At 57.6% G+C, this 12,398-nt stretch overlaps 4 protein-coding genes across 4 annotated transcripts; 2 read left to right on the top strand and 2 right to left on the bottom strand.

Moving 5' to 3' along the window:
* Positions 1-1,758: 1,758 nt before the first annotated feature.
* B0H18DRAFT_1002508 (uncharacterized protein) lies at positions 1,759-5,005 on the bottom strand (the record flags this gene model as incomplete). Its single annotated transcript, XM_048028380.1, has 3 exons — positions 1,759-2,101; positions 2,153-2,997; positions 4,982-5,005. Coding segments are annotated over 2 exons (846 nt in total), but the record flags the coding sequence as incomplete, so codon positions are not given.
* A 459-nt stretch (positions 5,006-5,464) lies between these two features.
* On the top strand, positions 5,465-8,269 carry B0H18DRAFT_1002504 (transmembrane amino acid transporter protein-domain-containing protein). The gene is made up of 11 exons (XM_048028379.1): positions 5,465-5,694; positions 5,761-5,884; positions 5,936-6,035; positions 6,091-6,133; positions 6,194-6,258; positions 6,342-6,566; positions 6,622-6,737; positions 6,795-6,952; positions 7,011-7,127; positions 7,195-7,422; positions 7,481-8,269. The coding sequence occupies exons 1-11, from the start codon at positions 5,610-5,612 to the stop codon at positions 7,843-7,845; spliced, it is 1,626 nt and encodes a 541-aa protein (XP_047894208.1). The 5' UTR covers positions 5,465-5,609; the 3' UTR covers positions 7,846-8,269.
* Positions 8,270-8,281: 12 nt separating this feature from the next.
* B0H18DRAFT_1002503 (uncharacterized protein) lies at positions 8,282-8,878 on the bottom strand. The gene has a single exon (XM_048028378.1). The coding sequence runs from the start codon at positions 8,786-8,788 to the stop codon at positions 8,609-8,611; it is 180 nt and encodes a 59-aa protein (XP_047894207.1). The 5' UTR covers positions 8,789-8,878; the 3' UTR covers positions 8,282-8,608.
* An 807-nt stretch (positions 8,879-9,685) lies between these two features.
* On the top strand, positions 9,686-11,426 carry B0H18DRAFT_875457 (MFS general substrate transporter; the record flags this gene model as incomplete). Its single annotated transcript, XM_048040424.1, has 5 exons — positions 9,686-9,873; positions 9,927-10,220; positions 10,275-10,487; positions 10,538-10,718; positions 10,770-11,426. The coding sequence occupies 5 exons, from the start codon at positions 9,686-9,688 to the stop codon at positions 11,424-11,426; spliced, it is 1,533 nt and encodes a 510-aa protein (XP_047894206.1).
* Between the last annotated feature and the right edge of the window lie 972 nt (positions 11,427-12,398).

Below are 12,398 nucleotides of genomic sequence, written 5' to 3'. Positions count from 1 at the left end.
GTGGAATGCCGCGAAATTCTGGCGCCGAATAAGTCTTGGACCAGGAACCATAGACTTCTGTGGAACTGAACTCAGTATGTTTGACTCGGATGAGAACAGAGCGCACAGTACTCGTTACGTGATATGGACTCCATCAGATGACCGCACTCGTCGCACGGTCCACATGGGAGAAGGTTGAAAGGCTTGGGAGCTTGCGGGATTTGTCGGCAAGGGCGGGAAGCTTGACGGACACTAGGTGTGGACTGAAACTCTTAAGACACAATGAAGCTCGGCAAGGGAGTCGGCGGCATTTCGACTTGCATGAGAAACAAGCTCCTGCGATAGTCGCACAGACTCAAAAGCGCGATTGTATCCCGTTGTATCGCCGTCCCGAATTTGAATATGTATCTCATGCCCGCAATGTCCGGAGAAAACATGCGCATGTGTCAACGAGTCCGTTGACTTTTGCCTCCGTCGGGGAATCAACAAAGGTCCAGCCAGCACACAAGGCGAAGGGTGGTACACGTACATATACATCACCCGACGATGGAATCGTGCTTCTCGGGTCGATCATGATATTCAATCAACAGCAGATCGAAAGCGACGTTGCAACGAGGGCATTGCGACGTACCAGCGTAGGATAAACACGAAAGAGAGACGATAGCAGGCTGAGAGCAACGGCACTAATGTACATTCGTCATGCTAGAGATGCAGGACTGCGGACGGGAGGTCAGGTGCTGGCCCCGAATGTATGCAGCAGCAACGAAGATGAGAGGACATACCATACTTTGCGAATCTGAGACCATCACACGAAGACATACTCTTCTTCATCGTCATCGAGAGGTGGCTCGAACGTGGGCGGGTACGCATTACCGCGGTCCATCAGATCCTCCCTCAGGTGCAACGCCTGTGCGAGGTAGACCAGTCCACGGCGGAGGTCCTGGATGGGTGCGTTCTCCACCTCCAGCGTCGAGCGCAGCCGCAGCTCTTCGACAACCTTGTCGATGTCGCGTTGGTTGAGGTCCACGACTGCCTCTCGCCTCTGCACCGCCTTGCTCCGACGCCCCTTCTTCTTCTGCGCGTATTCGTCGTCAAACTCGTTCAGCGCGCGCATGAGGCTCTCGTGCCATCGGACGAGCTTCCGCCTGCTGTCGAACGGCGCGTTTCCACACGCGACGTCGTCCCAAGCGAGCTGTGTCTCGCGCAGGCGGCGCTCCATCAAGACCGTTTCTGAGAGGTCTTCTTCTTCTTCATCATCGTCGTCGGTGCCGTCATCGTCGTCCTCGTCGACGTCCTCGGCGGATGACCCGTCTGATGGCTCCGATGACTCCGAGTTCGAGTCCGAGTAGTACGTAGCGCTATCGCTCAGCTCGGACTCGTCGTCGCTGTGTACACCTTGCTCGCGCTCTTGCTGAACAGCGGCGAGGTACTCTTGTACGATGCCCGTCTCGTCCTCGTGCCGCCACACATAGGGGATGGTGCGAAGTGCTGGAGCCTCGCTCATGATGAATGCTCTATGACGGATTCCAGTGAAGGGCTATGTCTGGACGTCGGTGGGACGAGTGTACGCTCGCCGCTGAGCGCACTATAGGGGCGCGCTGTGGCCCGTGCGGTCGCCTCGCGGTCGGGATCTCGATGGAAGGAAGCACGGTCACGTGTCAGGCGCGCTACAAAGACGCGCGTAATACTTATTGAGATCTTGTACTTGGTGGGTGGCGCGCGGTCGATGTCTATCAGAAGTCGACTGAAGAGGCGGGCGTCGACACTGTATAACAGAAAGAAACAGCAAAGCTCACATATATGATTGCTCAATGCCGAGCCAATTCAGTCGACGTATGATACAGTGTTTCAGTACGACGTGCTAGCCACACAGTATGTGAACCAGTGTTGCACTGCTGGGATCGATCTCGTCGCGTGTGACATTGTCTTAATGACCAGCAATAGTGACAGATAGATTTTGTAGGGTGCATGGCGGCGCGATGTCGAGAAATACGGTGTTTCGGGGTGGGACAGATACAAAGCGGGAGCGATAGCAAGCCGATAGCAGTGAGCAATGTACAGGTGTCGAGCATTCGTTGAGATAATGGAGGGGACTGCGGCAAACTGGGTGAAACACAAGTTCCTGGTATTTCACGATGAGGATGGAAACGGCAGAGTCGCTACGACGACGTACCCGTCGATCATTCTGGTACGTCTCTATACCAAGACATACTCCTGCTCTTCTTCGTCCGCGGCGCAGACATCTTCAGGCTCCCCAACGGCAGGCGGAACGAACGTGGGAGGGTATGCGTTCTTGCCGCGATACATGAGGATCTCCTTGAGATGCAACGACCGCGCGAGGTAGACCACTCCGCGGCGGAGGTTGTCGATGGGGGCGTGTTCCACCTCGATCGTCGAGCGCATCCGCAGCTCGTTGACGACCTTCTCGATGTCCCACCCCTCCTCGAGCACCACGCCCGGCTCTCTCCTCTGCACCGCCTTGCTCACAGCCCCCTGCTGGTCAGCGACCTCGTCGTCCAGGTCGTTCAGCGCGCGCATCAGGCTCTCGTGCACCTCGACGAGCTTCTGCCTGCTCTCGAACGGCCCGCGCCCGAGCGCGACGTCGTCCCACGCACGCTGCGTCTCGCGCAGGTCTTCTTCGTCCGCGACTCGCCTGGGCTTCTTCGGATCGTACCACGCCACGTCCTTGAACGAGGTGTGGAACTCCCGCTCGGGCCCCATCCGGAGGCTGAACTTCTTGAAGTCGCCGTGGTAGTACCTCCTCCAAAATTCAGGGTCTGTAGGGTCGTAGTTCTTATCGTCCTGGACGTAGTGCACGTAGCCGTCGTCCTCCTCGTCCTCGATCTCGTCGTCCGTGTGACCGAACTCGAAGACATCCTCGTCGTCGAGTGACGCTGACTCGTCCGACCCTTCCGACGACGGATCGTCAGAGAAGACGGTCTCGGTATCGCTCAGCTCGTCCTCCGCGTCGTCACGTACGCCCTGCGCGCGGTCCTGCTGGACAGCGGCGAGGTACTCCTTTATGATGTCCGCTTCGTCCTCGTGGCGCCATACGTACGGAATGGCGCGGATAGATGGCCCCTCGCTCATGGTGACTGCTCTGAGTTCCTCTGCCGTGAGTGCGATTGACACTGACAGAGGGGTTGTGATCGGCGGATAGATGATTGTAGCACGCCGCCACTGACAGCAACTTCAAGGAGCGGGCGTGGTCTGGCGCGTTGCAGCCGGGCAGTTGGATTTATGGGCGGCTGCACGATCACGTGCCGTGACGCGTCGCGAACACAGTGTCCTTCCGTATTGCATATGTAGGTTCAGACAGTTTGGTCCACTGTTAGCATCTATAACCAGCATCGCGAGAGTCTCGAACGTATTGCATGTGGTAGCAGAGCATAGATATATGTCATGTAACACTCTAAGTATGTATGCGCAGCCATGCGGTCAGAAGACTTCCGACCTAAAGCTATAGCGTATAGATGAACGAATACAAGAAGATGAGTTCCCTCATGACGCCATACGACTTGCGTGGAGCACTGCGATTTGTTATAATCATCCTCAATGACTTTATGGTCAGACATATGGAACCGAAGGTGAGGATGGGGGCAGGCTGGCCAAAATGCCACAAATACAACGAGAGTGAAGCCTGCATGACGTCTTCAACCAGCGTCACTTCAGAAGTATGCGATTTCCGCCAAGACTTGGCCAATGAACTGCGCTGCGAGGAAGGCACGATTTGGAACGCATGCCTTGCATGTTTATTCTGTTGAGGACTCACGCACGGAAAATGGGGTGGCGGGGAATTGTGATCTTGCCTGCTGCGGGTCGGCAGCACGCTGCTATGAAGCACATTATCCTCGGGTGAACGGTAAGTCTCGTACAGAGGTGCCTGAATGTCCTGCGTCTGATGTTGCTGAAGGCGTCGGCATCACAGGCGGAGACGAGGTACTTACCGGAACAGGTATGGAGGATCTATTTATAGACGCTGCCGATTTAATTTACGCCTGACAATTTGCATGACGCGATAGCGGCACGACTCGCTGACGACTTTGCTCGAGATGCAGTCGCCCGTGCAACGTCGCGGCAGAAGGCCGCCGTCGTGCCTGCAAGTGAGCTACGCAACACCCCTCACCGTTCAAGAGGACACTTGCAAAACACTTGCATTCTCGAGGCCGGAGTCACGGTCCTTATCTGCCTCCGTGAAGGGCGGCCCAAGCTCCGCTACATATCAGCCTTCGCCGGCCCCGCCGCTGTGATGCGCACCACATGCTGTATCTCACATCGAGATCTGTATATGGCGCTGCAGGCCGCAGCCGTCGCGCGCGTCGCGCAGGCCGTACCACACAGGGAACAGACGTACGAGCTGCGCACCGGGTGTCGATGAGCGTTCGAGGACTTGCGCCGTTGCCTGCGCCGGCCGGGGTGGTTGACACCGACTCTGGAGGGAGCTGCGCCGGAGCCGTCCGACATATTCGGGGAGCGGCGGCGGCGGCGGATGTCAAATACGGCGCCCACACTGACCGACGTGCCTGGCCACGGCTCACATTAGTCATCCAGACCGTCAACAGCAGAGCATCGACCGTCGGTCCGGGGACACGGGCGTTGGGCAGTGCGATGTCTAGTAGGAGCAAGCCTCGACTCGAACCGCTGGGGCGCGGTGCCGTTTTGAATGGACATTTGGCAGGTGGGCACGACGGTGCATGGTCATCAGCTGCTTTCTCTCGCCATATGATACGGGTACTTATGGACGCGGCTGCACAGGGCGCGCCCATCGCATGGATGACAGCCAACGTGAGAAGGCAGAGAAACGACAGGACGGCGATCAGGTGCAGAGGAGAAGACGGGGCGGAACAGGCTCTTAACGTACGCAAGGCGAGCCAGAAGAGCCGACGGGAGACATGGCACCCTGAATCGCCTCCACCACGGCAGAAGGAACACGGCTTGTTCGTCTGCAAATTGAACACTCTCGTCAGCACGTCGGTGTCTTGAGCAGCGGTGGCGGTTTCACCCGCGCTGTATATGTCGGCTGTGCTTATGAACGGCGAGTGCAGACAGGGGCAGACGTGTGGCGGGCATATGGACGAGGTGGCGTCGAAGGCGCGCAAGAATGCACACCCGGTGCGAGGATGCGGCTTCGGAGCCCGTGCGATCACTGCAGAGCATGCGGCGGCGTGATTGGCCATATGGTCGTGCGCAGGAGACTGGGTGCGTCGCCTTTGCACTCGCGCGAGACGAGGCGAGTGTTGCGCGGAGACGGGCAGCTCACGGGAGGCAGGACAGAGGTGAATGGAGGTGGCAAGCCGTGTGAGGACATGGAGAGGTGGCTGGCGGTGTGCCTGGGATCGATCTCAGATCTGGAAGGTTATTTTCGGGAATAAGGGATCGGCATGCCCAAAGCGGGGGTAATCGGGCAGGCGGGCGCTGCGATTGGGCGAGGCTGGGGTTATCAGACCCAATCGGGGTGTTTCAACGTCGCTCCGCTCGTGGACAGCGAGCACATGCTCCCGCGCGCTCGCTCGCTCGCGCGTTAATAAGAACGAGGCCACTCCCCATGGACCGGGCACGCAACTTTTCCCTCGCTCATCCCATCCCCTTCGTTCGACGTCCAACCCGTCCGAACCCAGGCAGCGTTCCCAATGTACAACAACGCAAACTTGGAGGGCGACCCCCGCCTCGAGAAGGAGGAGAACGGCCACGACTTCTTCGAGCCGCACCATGATGGTACGTCCTATCTTCACCGTTGCAGCCCTCGCTGGTCTGCAGTCTCTCATCGCGTGCTATATGCAGGCCTGAAGCCCTCCTTCGAGGAGTACCTCGCTGCCGCCAAGCGCCAGCGCGCATTCGAGGAGACCCAGTACAAGGGCAGGTCCAGCTCCGACACCGCGTCCGCGAATAGCTCGACGCATACAGAGTGAGTTCTGCCCGACTTTCTTTTTCTCTTCTCGTACTTACCGCCCTTCAGTAAAGCGTCAAAGAGCCCTGCTCCCGTGGTCTCCGAGGCAGCATTGACGGCTGAGGAGAAGGAGCGAATCAATGCCCGCCGTGCCCTTCGCAGCGCCTCGGTCAGTCCTAGCTCGCACCCCAGTGTCAAGTCGTCCGGAGCTAACTCTCACTTAGTGGGCGGCTGTCTTCTACCTGATCACGACCGATATCCTTGGTCGTAAGTAGCTGCGCTGCGTGCCTCGCCTCCCCTGGAGACAACTGACACCCGTCGTTCCAGCCTTCAACGCGCCATATGCCATCAGCCAGGTTGGCTACGCACCCGGTGTCATTCTGTACTTCGTCGTGCGTATCTCCCGCCAGCAACCCTCAGAAGACGCGAAATTGACGTCACGCCGTATCTTATCATGCGTGCGACCGCATTCTAGATGGGCGCTACCGCTTGTTACACCGGGCTCCTGCTCTGGTGGCTGTTCATGAAGCTCGATTCGGACGTCTTCCCCGTCAAGACGTACTCAGACCTCATGGAGCGCATTTTCGGCAGAGCGTCCCGGCACATGTCCAGCATCCTCCAGAGCATCCAGCTGATCATCAACGTTGGCACAATTTGTCTGAGTAACGGCCAGTCGCTCAGTCAAATCACCAAGGAGCATGTGAGTCTGGCCCGAATTTAGTGCCGCGGTTAGCTGGGCTGACAGCGAGAATTAGCTTTGCTTTGCCGTATGCATTGTCATTTGGGCCTTCGTCGGTATGTTCATCGGCCAGATCCGCACGCTCAAGAACTACGGATGGCTCGCGAACAGCGCCGTGTGGATCAACCTCGCGTGAGTTGGAAATGCCTGCCACGCAGTTCGTGCCTGACAGTTGTGGGTCCTTGCCAGCATCATCTTCATCTCGATGGGCTTCATCTCGCACTCGCCGCCGAACTACGCCGGCGCGAAGTCTGCGTACGACATCAACCCCGGCCCGGTCGTGACTGCCGCGTTCGTGGACCAGACGCTCCCCAACAAGGTGAACGGCATCATGAACATGGTCTTCGGTGCGTGCCTCTGTGATGCCCGACGGTGACGGCGATCGCTGATCGGCTCGTTGGACAGCTTATGGTGGTGCTATGATCTTCCCGGAGATGCTCGCTGAGATGCGCCGCCCCTGGGACTTCTGGAAGGGCATGGTCTGCGCGCAGGCGTTGATCTTCGTTGCGTACCTGCTCTACGGTGCGTCGCATCCCCCCTCTCCCTCAGACTTCGGGCATTTTCTGATTTTGACGCGCGCGGGGGATAGGCTTGTTCGTGTACAGCTACCAGGGCCAGTTCACGCTCTCTATCGCCTACCAGGGTGTCAGCAAGTACGGCTGGCAGACGGTCGGGAACGTGATGGGTCTCGTCACCGGTATCATCGCTGCGGGTCTGTATGGCAACATCGGTATCAAGGTCGCGTACTACGCGATCGTCGAGGAGATGCTCAACGGCCCGCCTCTCACGAGCAAGAAGGGGCGCTTCATCTGGACCGGTACGTACACGCTTTGCTGCTCCTTGAAAGACCGAACATGACATGTTATCGCTTCCAGGCATGGTCCTCCTCTATTGGGCCCTCGCGTTCATCGTCGGCGCGGCGATCCCGCAGGTGCAGACCATCTCCGGGCTCGTCGCGGCCGTGTGCATCATGCAGTTCACGTACACGTTCCCGCCCGCGCTCATCTTCGGCTTCTACTTCCTCAAGGACGGGCGCGACCCCGTGACGGGCGTGGTCGACTGGCGCGCGGGCTTCTTCGGGGGCGGCGTGAAGAAGGCGCTGTTCAAGACGTTCAACTTCATCCTGGCGCTCGCGGCGCTGTCGATGGCGTGCCTCGGCATGTACGGGTCGGGCACGGCGATCAAGCTGACGTTCCAGACGAGCCAGGCGACCAGCTTTGGGTGCTCGCCGCCTGTATGATCTTACGACGGATCCGCGCTCAGAGATCCTGCGGTCTGTGGGGCCTGCGCAGGAGCGCAATGCGGTATCGGGCATGTCGTTGGTGGGTGTACCGATGTTTTGCGACGACTCTTTACGTACGTACCATACTGAGTGTTGTGCTGTGACGATGTTGTTTGTGCTCTGCTGCTTGCAGTGTAATAGTTGGCGTTGCTCCCCCCCTCTGACATCCCACCCGTGTCGTTTACTACAGCTGCGTTTGTGCGGTTGCTCGCGGAGTGTATCGTGTATAGATTGTCTTCATTAATTGTAATGGATATGTAGCAAACCCTCAGAGTCTCGGTCGCTCGTTTCCGCCCTTCTTCTTCTGCGGTGGTTTTGACTTTGGGAATATACCTTCGACTCGGGTCCCGGCGGCTCGACTGCACGGATCATTCATTGTTAATGCACTCTGGTATGCGATGAAGAGACGCCGAAGCGTGAGGTGAAGATGACCTTCGCAGGCTTGTATTTATGTACACGGAGCTCGTATTCGGTTCCCGAGGGTGAGTAGACATGCGGCAGGGGCCCTTGAGGACTTGGCGTGCTGCACCCACAAGCGTCCACAACATGTTTCACCATCAGTGATCTTACTTATATAAGCTCCCACCGACGCGCACTTCGCCTCCCCCTTCCCGCCGTCATCCCCCCCGTCAGCAACTATCACCGTCGTCCGCTCACGTCGCACAGGGTCTCCCTGCTGCGACCAAGGCGGCAGTGTATATCATGACAGCCGCGACGAACTCTACTTGGACGCCCTGTCGTTTGCGTGATAGCACGAAGACTGATAGGCTTTGTCATGACCGGACGTGGCTCCGTAAGTCGGAGGCTCGGGACAGCGGGTTGACCGTTGTTTTTCGGTCACAGGGCATAGCTCGCTCGGACGTGGCGCGGGCAAGGACCGGATGCATACAAATTCGGGCATGTTAACGTTACAGTGACGTTTCTCGGTGAGTGCGACACTAGCGTATGGGTTGTGGCTCTCGTTAGCGTGCTTTGGACCTATAGTGTCGCGGTGCACGGTGTTGGCTCGGGGAGACTGCGTCCCTGTTTTGGCATATGTCTGGAACTGTACGGAACCGGCGAAATCTCGCGTGCGAGCCTCCCTGAGGAGGTGGCTGAGCGCGGGCGGGCGGGAGAAGTGATGCGGCTCTTCCGGAAGAGCAAGAATTCGACCTGCTCGATTCCTCGAGTGGGGCGACGGGATAAGCTGCGGGTCTGTGCGAGAACGCTTAGGAACGTTCGAAGCTTGGCAGACCCTTGCCGTGTGCATTCGTCTGTGCTCGCCGCTGGACGAGAGGGCTCTTGTTGGGTGGCGTAGCGGGAGCGATGTGGGACGCTGAATAACAGATCATTCACGATATTGGCCTTGGCCTTGTGGGTCGGTGCGGCCGAGCGACGTGCGGCGGGGCGGCCAGTCACAGTCTCCCACAAGCGCCCATATGCGGCGTGACGGCGTGACGGCGCGTGTGACAGGCCTGACGTTATCCGGGTGGCTACCGATCCACGATGAGGAGGCTGACTCCTGGCTGACTGCAAGTGCTGACAAGAGGAGCAACACTCAACCGATCCAGCCGCACAAATGTCATATATACAAGGCGCGGTGGAGTGCTCTCCAGCTGCCGCCAGACCGCCCTAACACCCTTCCTCTACGTCCCCCTCCCCCTTCCTCATGGCGTCCATCAAGAGTCCGACTGCAGCTTCCTCCTCTTCCTCTCTACCACCGGGCGTCTCGGCGTCTGGGTCTGCAAAGCCTGGAGTCACCGCAGCCACCACCACCGCAGAGGCAGGGTCACGTTCTTCAACCGTCGTCGACGACGAAATGTCAGAACCAAACCAGAATGTCGAAGAGGAGTTTGAGCGCGAGGCGCTGGGTCCCAGGCCAGGAGAGAAGGGCTGGGACAAGTTTGAAGTCACCATAGCTCCCGATGATCCAGAAAATCCGCAGACTTGGTCGCCGCGATACAAGTGGTACCTGACGATGCTTGGAGGTCTATTGGTTCTCAACGCGTACGGATCTCTTCATTATCCACCGTTATCAGCGTCGGCTAATATGTCTCCAGGACATTCGCGAGTTCAGCACCGGAAGGCATTGAACAGGACCTCATGGAATATTTCACTTTCAGCGAGGAAGTCGCCGTCCTGACCATCTCGCTATTTGTCGCGGGTTACTGCGTGGGGCCGCTCGTGTGGGGTCCACTGTCGGAGCAAATAGGCAGACGGAACGTGTTCATCATCAGCTTTGTCGTCTACACTTGTTTCCAGGTTGGGTGCGCCCTCTCACGGAACACCGCGTCAATCTTGATCTTCCGGTTTTTGGGCGGAACGTTCGCAGCTGCACCATTGTCCAACAGCGGGTGAGCACATAGTGCCATTGTGTCTACGCCTATTCGTTGATCGGCCTTTACTAGGGCTGTCATCTCAGATATTTGGGATGCGGGGACACGCGGAGAAGCGCTCGCGTTCTTCACGCTTGCGCCGTTCGCGGGCCCTACGATCGGCCCCATAGTCTCTGGCTTCATGGCAGATGCTGGTGTAGACTGGCGGTGGCTCTTCTGGGTGCTCACCATGTTTGCTGGCGCCTGTCTGATCCTGATCATCTTCACGCTCCCCGAGACTTTCCTGTAAGCTATATCACCGTCTCGTGAGGTTTCATGGCTAATTGCACTTTCAGTCCCATCCTGACTGTTCGTAAAGCAAAACGGCTGCGCAAGGAGACTGGTGATGACCGGTATTGGGCAGCGTTCGAGCGCAGCAGCGACACTCTTAGCCAGCATGTCAAGCGTGTGCTTGGTCGTCCATTCCTCGTGCTATTCCAGGAGCCCATGCTCATCGCGGTCACCCTTTATATGAGTGTAAGTGCGCCTTTCGATTGTCACTTGACAGCCACCTGAAGGTGTCCACAGTTCGTCTACGCCTGCATTTACATATTGTTCGAGGCGTACCCCATTGTCTTTTCCGAGGGTCACAACCTCAACGTTGGCTTAACCGGCCTAACATTCCTGCCGATTTTCGTCGGTGCCGTCGCGGGCGTCGTCAGCTACCTGGTCATCTTTAACCCACGCTACATCAAGGCTCAGAAGCACTACGCACCCGACATGGTCCCACCGGAGCAGCGGCTCGAGCTCGCGATGGTCGCCGCGCCGATGTTCGCCATCTCGTTCTTCTGGTTCGGCTGGACCTCGTACCCGACCGTCAGCCTGTGGGCGCCGCTCATCGCGGGCTTCCCCCTCGGGTGGAGCATCGTCTACATCTTCCTCGCGCTCTTCAACTACATCATCGACGCGTACCTCTTCGTCGCCGCCTCTGCGCTCGCCGCGAACACCGTCGTGCGCTCGGCCTTCGGCGCGGGCTTCCCGCTGTTCGCGGCGCAGATGTACGAGAGGCTCAACCCGCGGTGGGCGTCGACGCTGCTCGGCTTCATCGCCATCCTGTTGGGCCCGATCCCGTTCGTGCTGTACAAGTTCGGCCCGATTATCAGGCAGAAGTCCAAGTATGCGCCGACGAAGCCGGCAACGGCGTCACCGAAGGACAAACCGACGGACGCCGTGGAGAACGTGTAGTGGTGTCCTCGACCGTCATTCTGGCTCGCTCGCTCCCGGGCTGGATGCCTCGCCGCGCACGTCCATCATCATCATCATCTCGCACCCACCATTCATCGTCATCTATGTACCCTGCACGATTTACTCTCCTCGTCTCATGCTTTGCATCGCGATCGCCTGCTATATTCCAAAACAGGTCGGGTCCGCTCCCCTCATCTCCGCTCTTCACATCTCCCTGGCATTCATAATCACGACTCTCACGACTAGCCTAGACATCTTAGGGACCAACGGTAGTCTCGCGCCTCTAGTGTTCGGAACATTGTATCATATATCACTTGCTAGCGATAGACCTCTACAAAGGCATCGTCGATAATTGCATGCTTTGCTGCGTGAGGATGCTTCGTTGGTTGAGGTTAATCAATTATGCACATCAGAAGCTCCTCCCATTGAGCAGCGAGCATTATTTCGCCGAGGCGATGTTTCCAATTATCGGAAGGAAGTTACTTGAGCTCTAGGTACGAAGCTTGATAGGAGTGACAAGTGAAGTTTCCCTGAAGCGTCAGTGTACCGGCACGGATATCAACGATCCAATCGACCTTGCTTGATGTGTGAAAGCGACGTCCCTCGGTTGGTTCGGGTAGGAGGTACTCAGCTCCCTCCGATGGCTATAGCCCCCCGGAAGAAACTATCTTGGGATTGAAAAAGAAGCTACAGATATAATTTAGGGTACAATGCCGAGCGAGGTACATCCACCTGGGAATGAGTGAGACTAAGTTGTACTTCGTCATTGCCTATCTGACTGTGACGAATTCCCGATCAATTTACATACATGAACGTTCTCACTCTCGTGAAGATGTTGGTGCTACGGCGGAGTGGACATCATAAATCAATGTGCAGTATCCCCGGCAAGCCTACCGTAGCCGATTATTGAATCGACCTCTTCATAATGCGTAAATTGAAACACGACCACAGAAGTAATCATTGCGATGCGGC

This window comes from Fomitopsis serialis (assembly GCF_022376445.1).
Source record: "Fomitopsis serialis strain Sig1Antser10 chromosome Unknown B0H18scaffold_27, whole genome shotgun sequence".
Taxonomy (NCBI): Eukaryota; Fungi; Basidiomycota; class Agaricomycetes; order Polyporales; family Fomitopsidaceae; genus Fomitopsis; species Fomitopsis serialis.
This window is presented reverse-complemented; position numbering and strand designations above follow the sequence as displayed.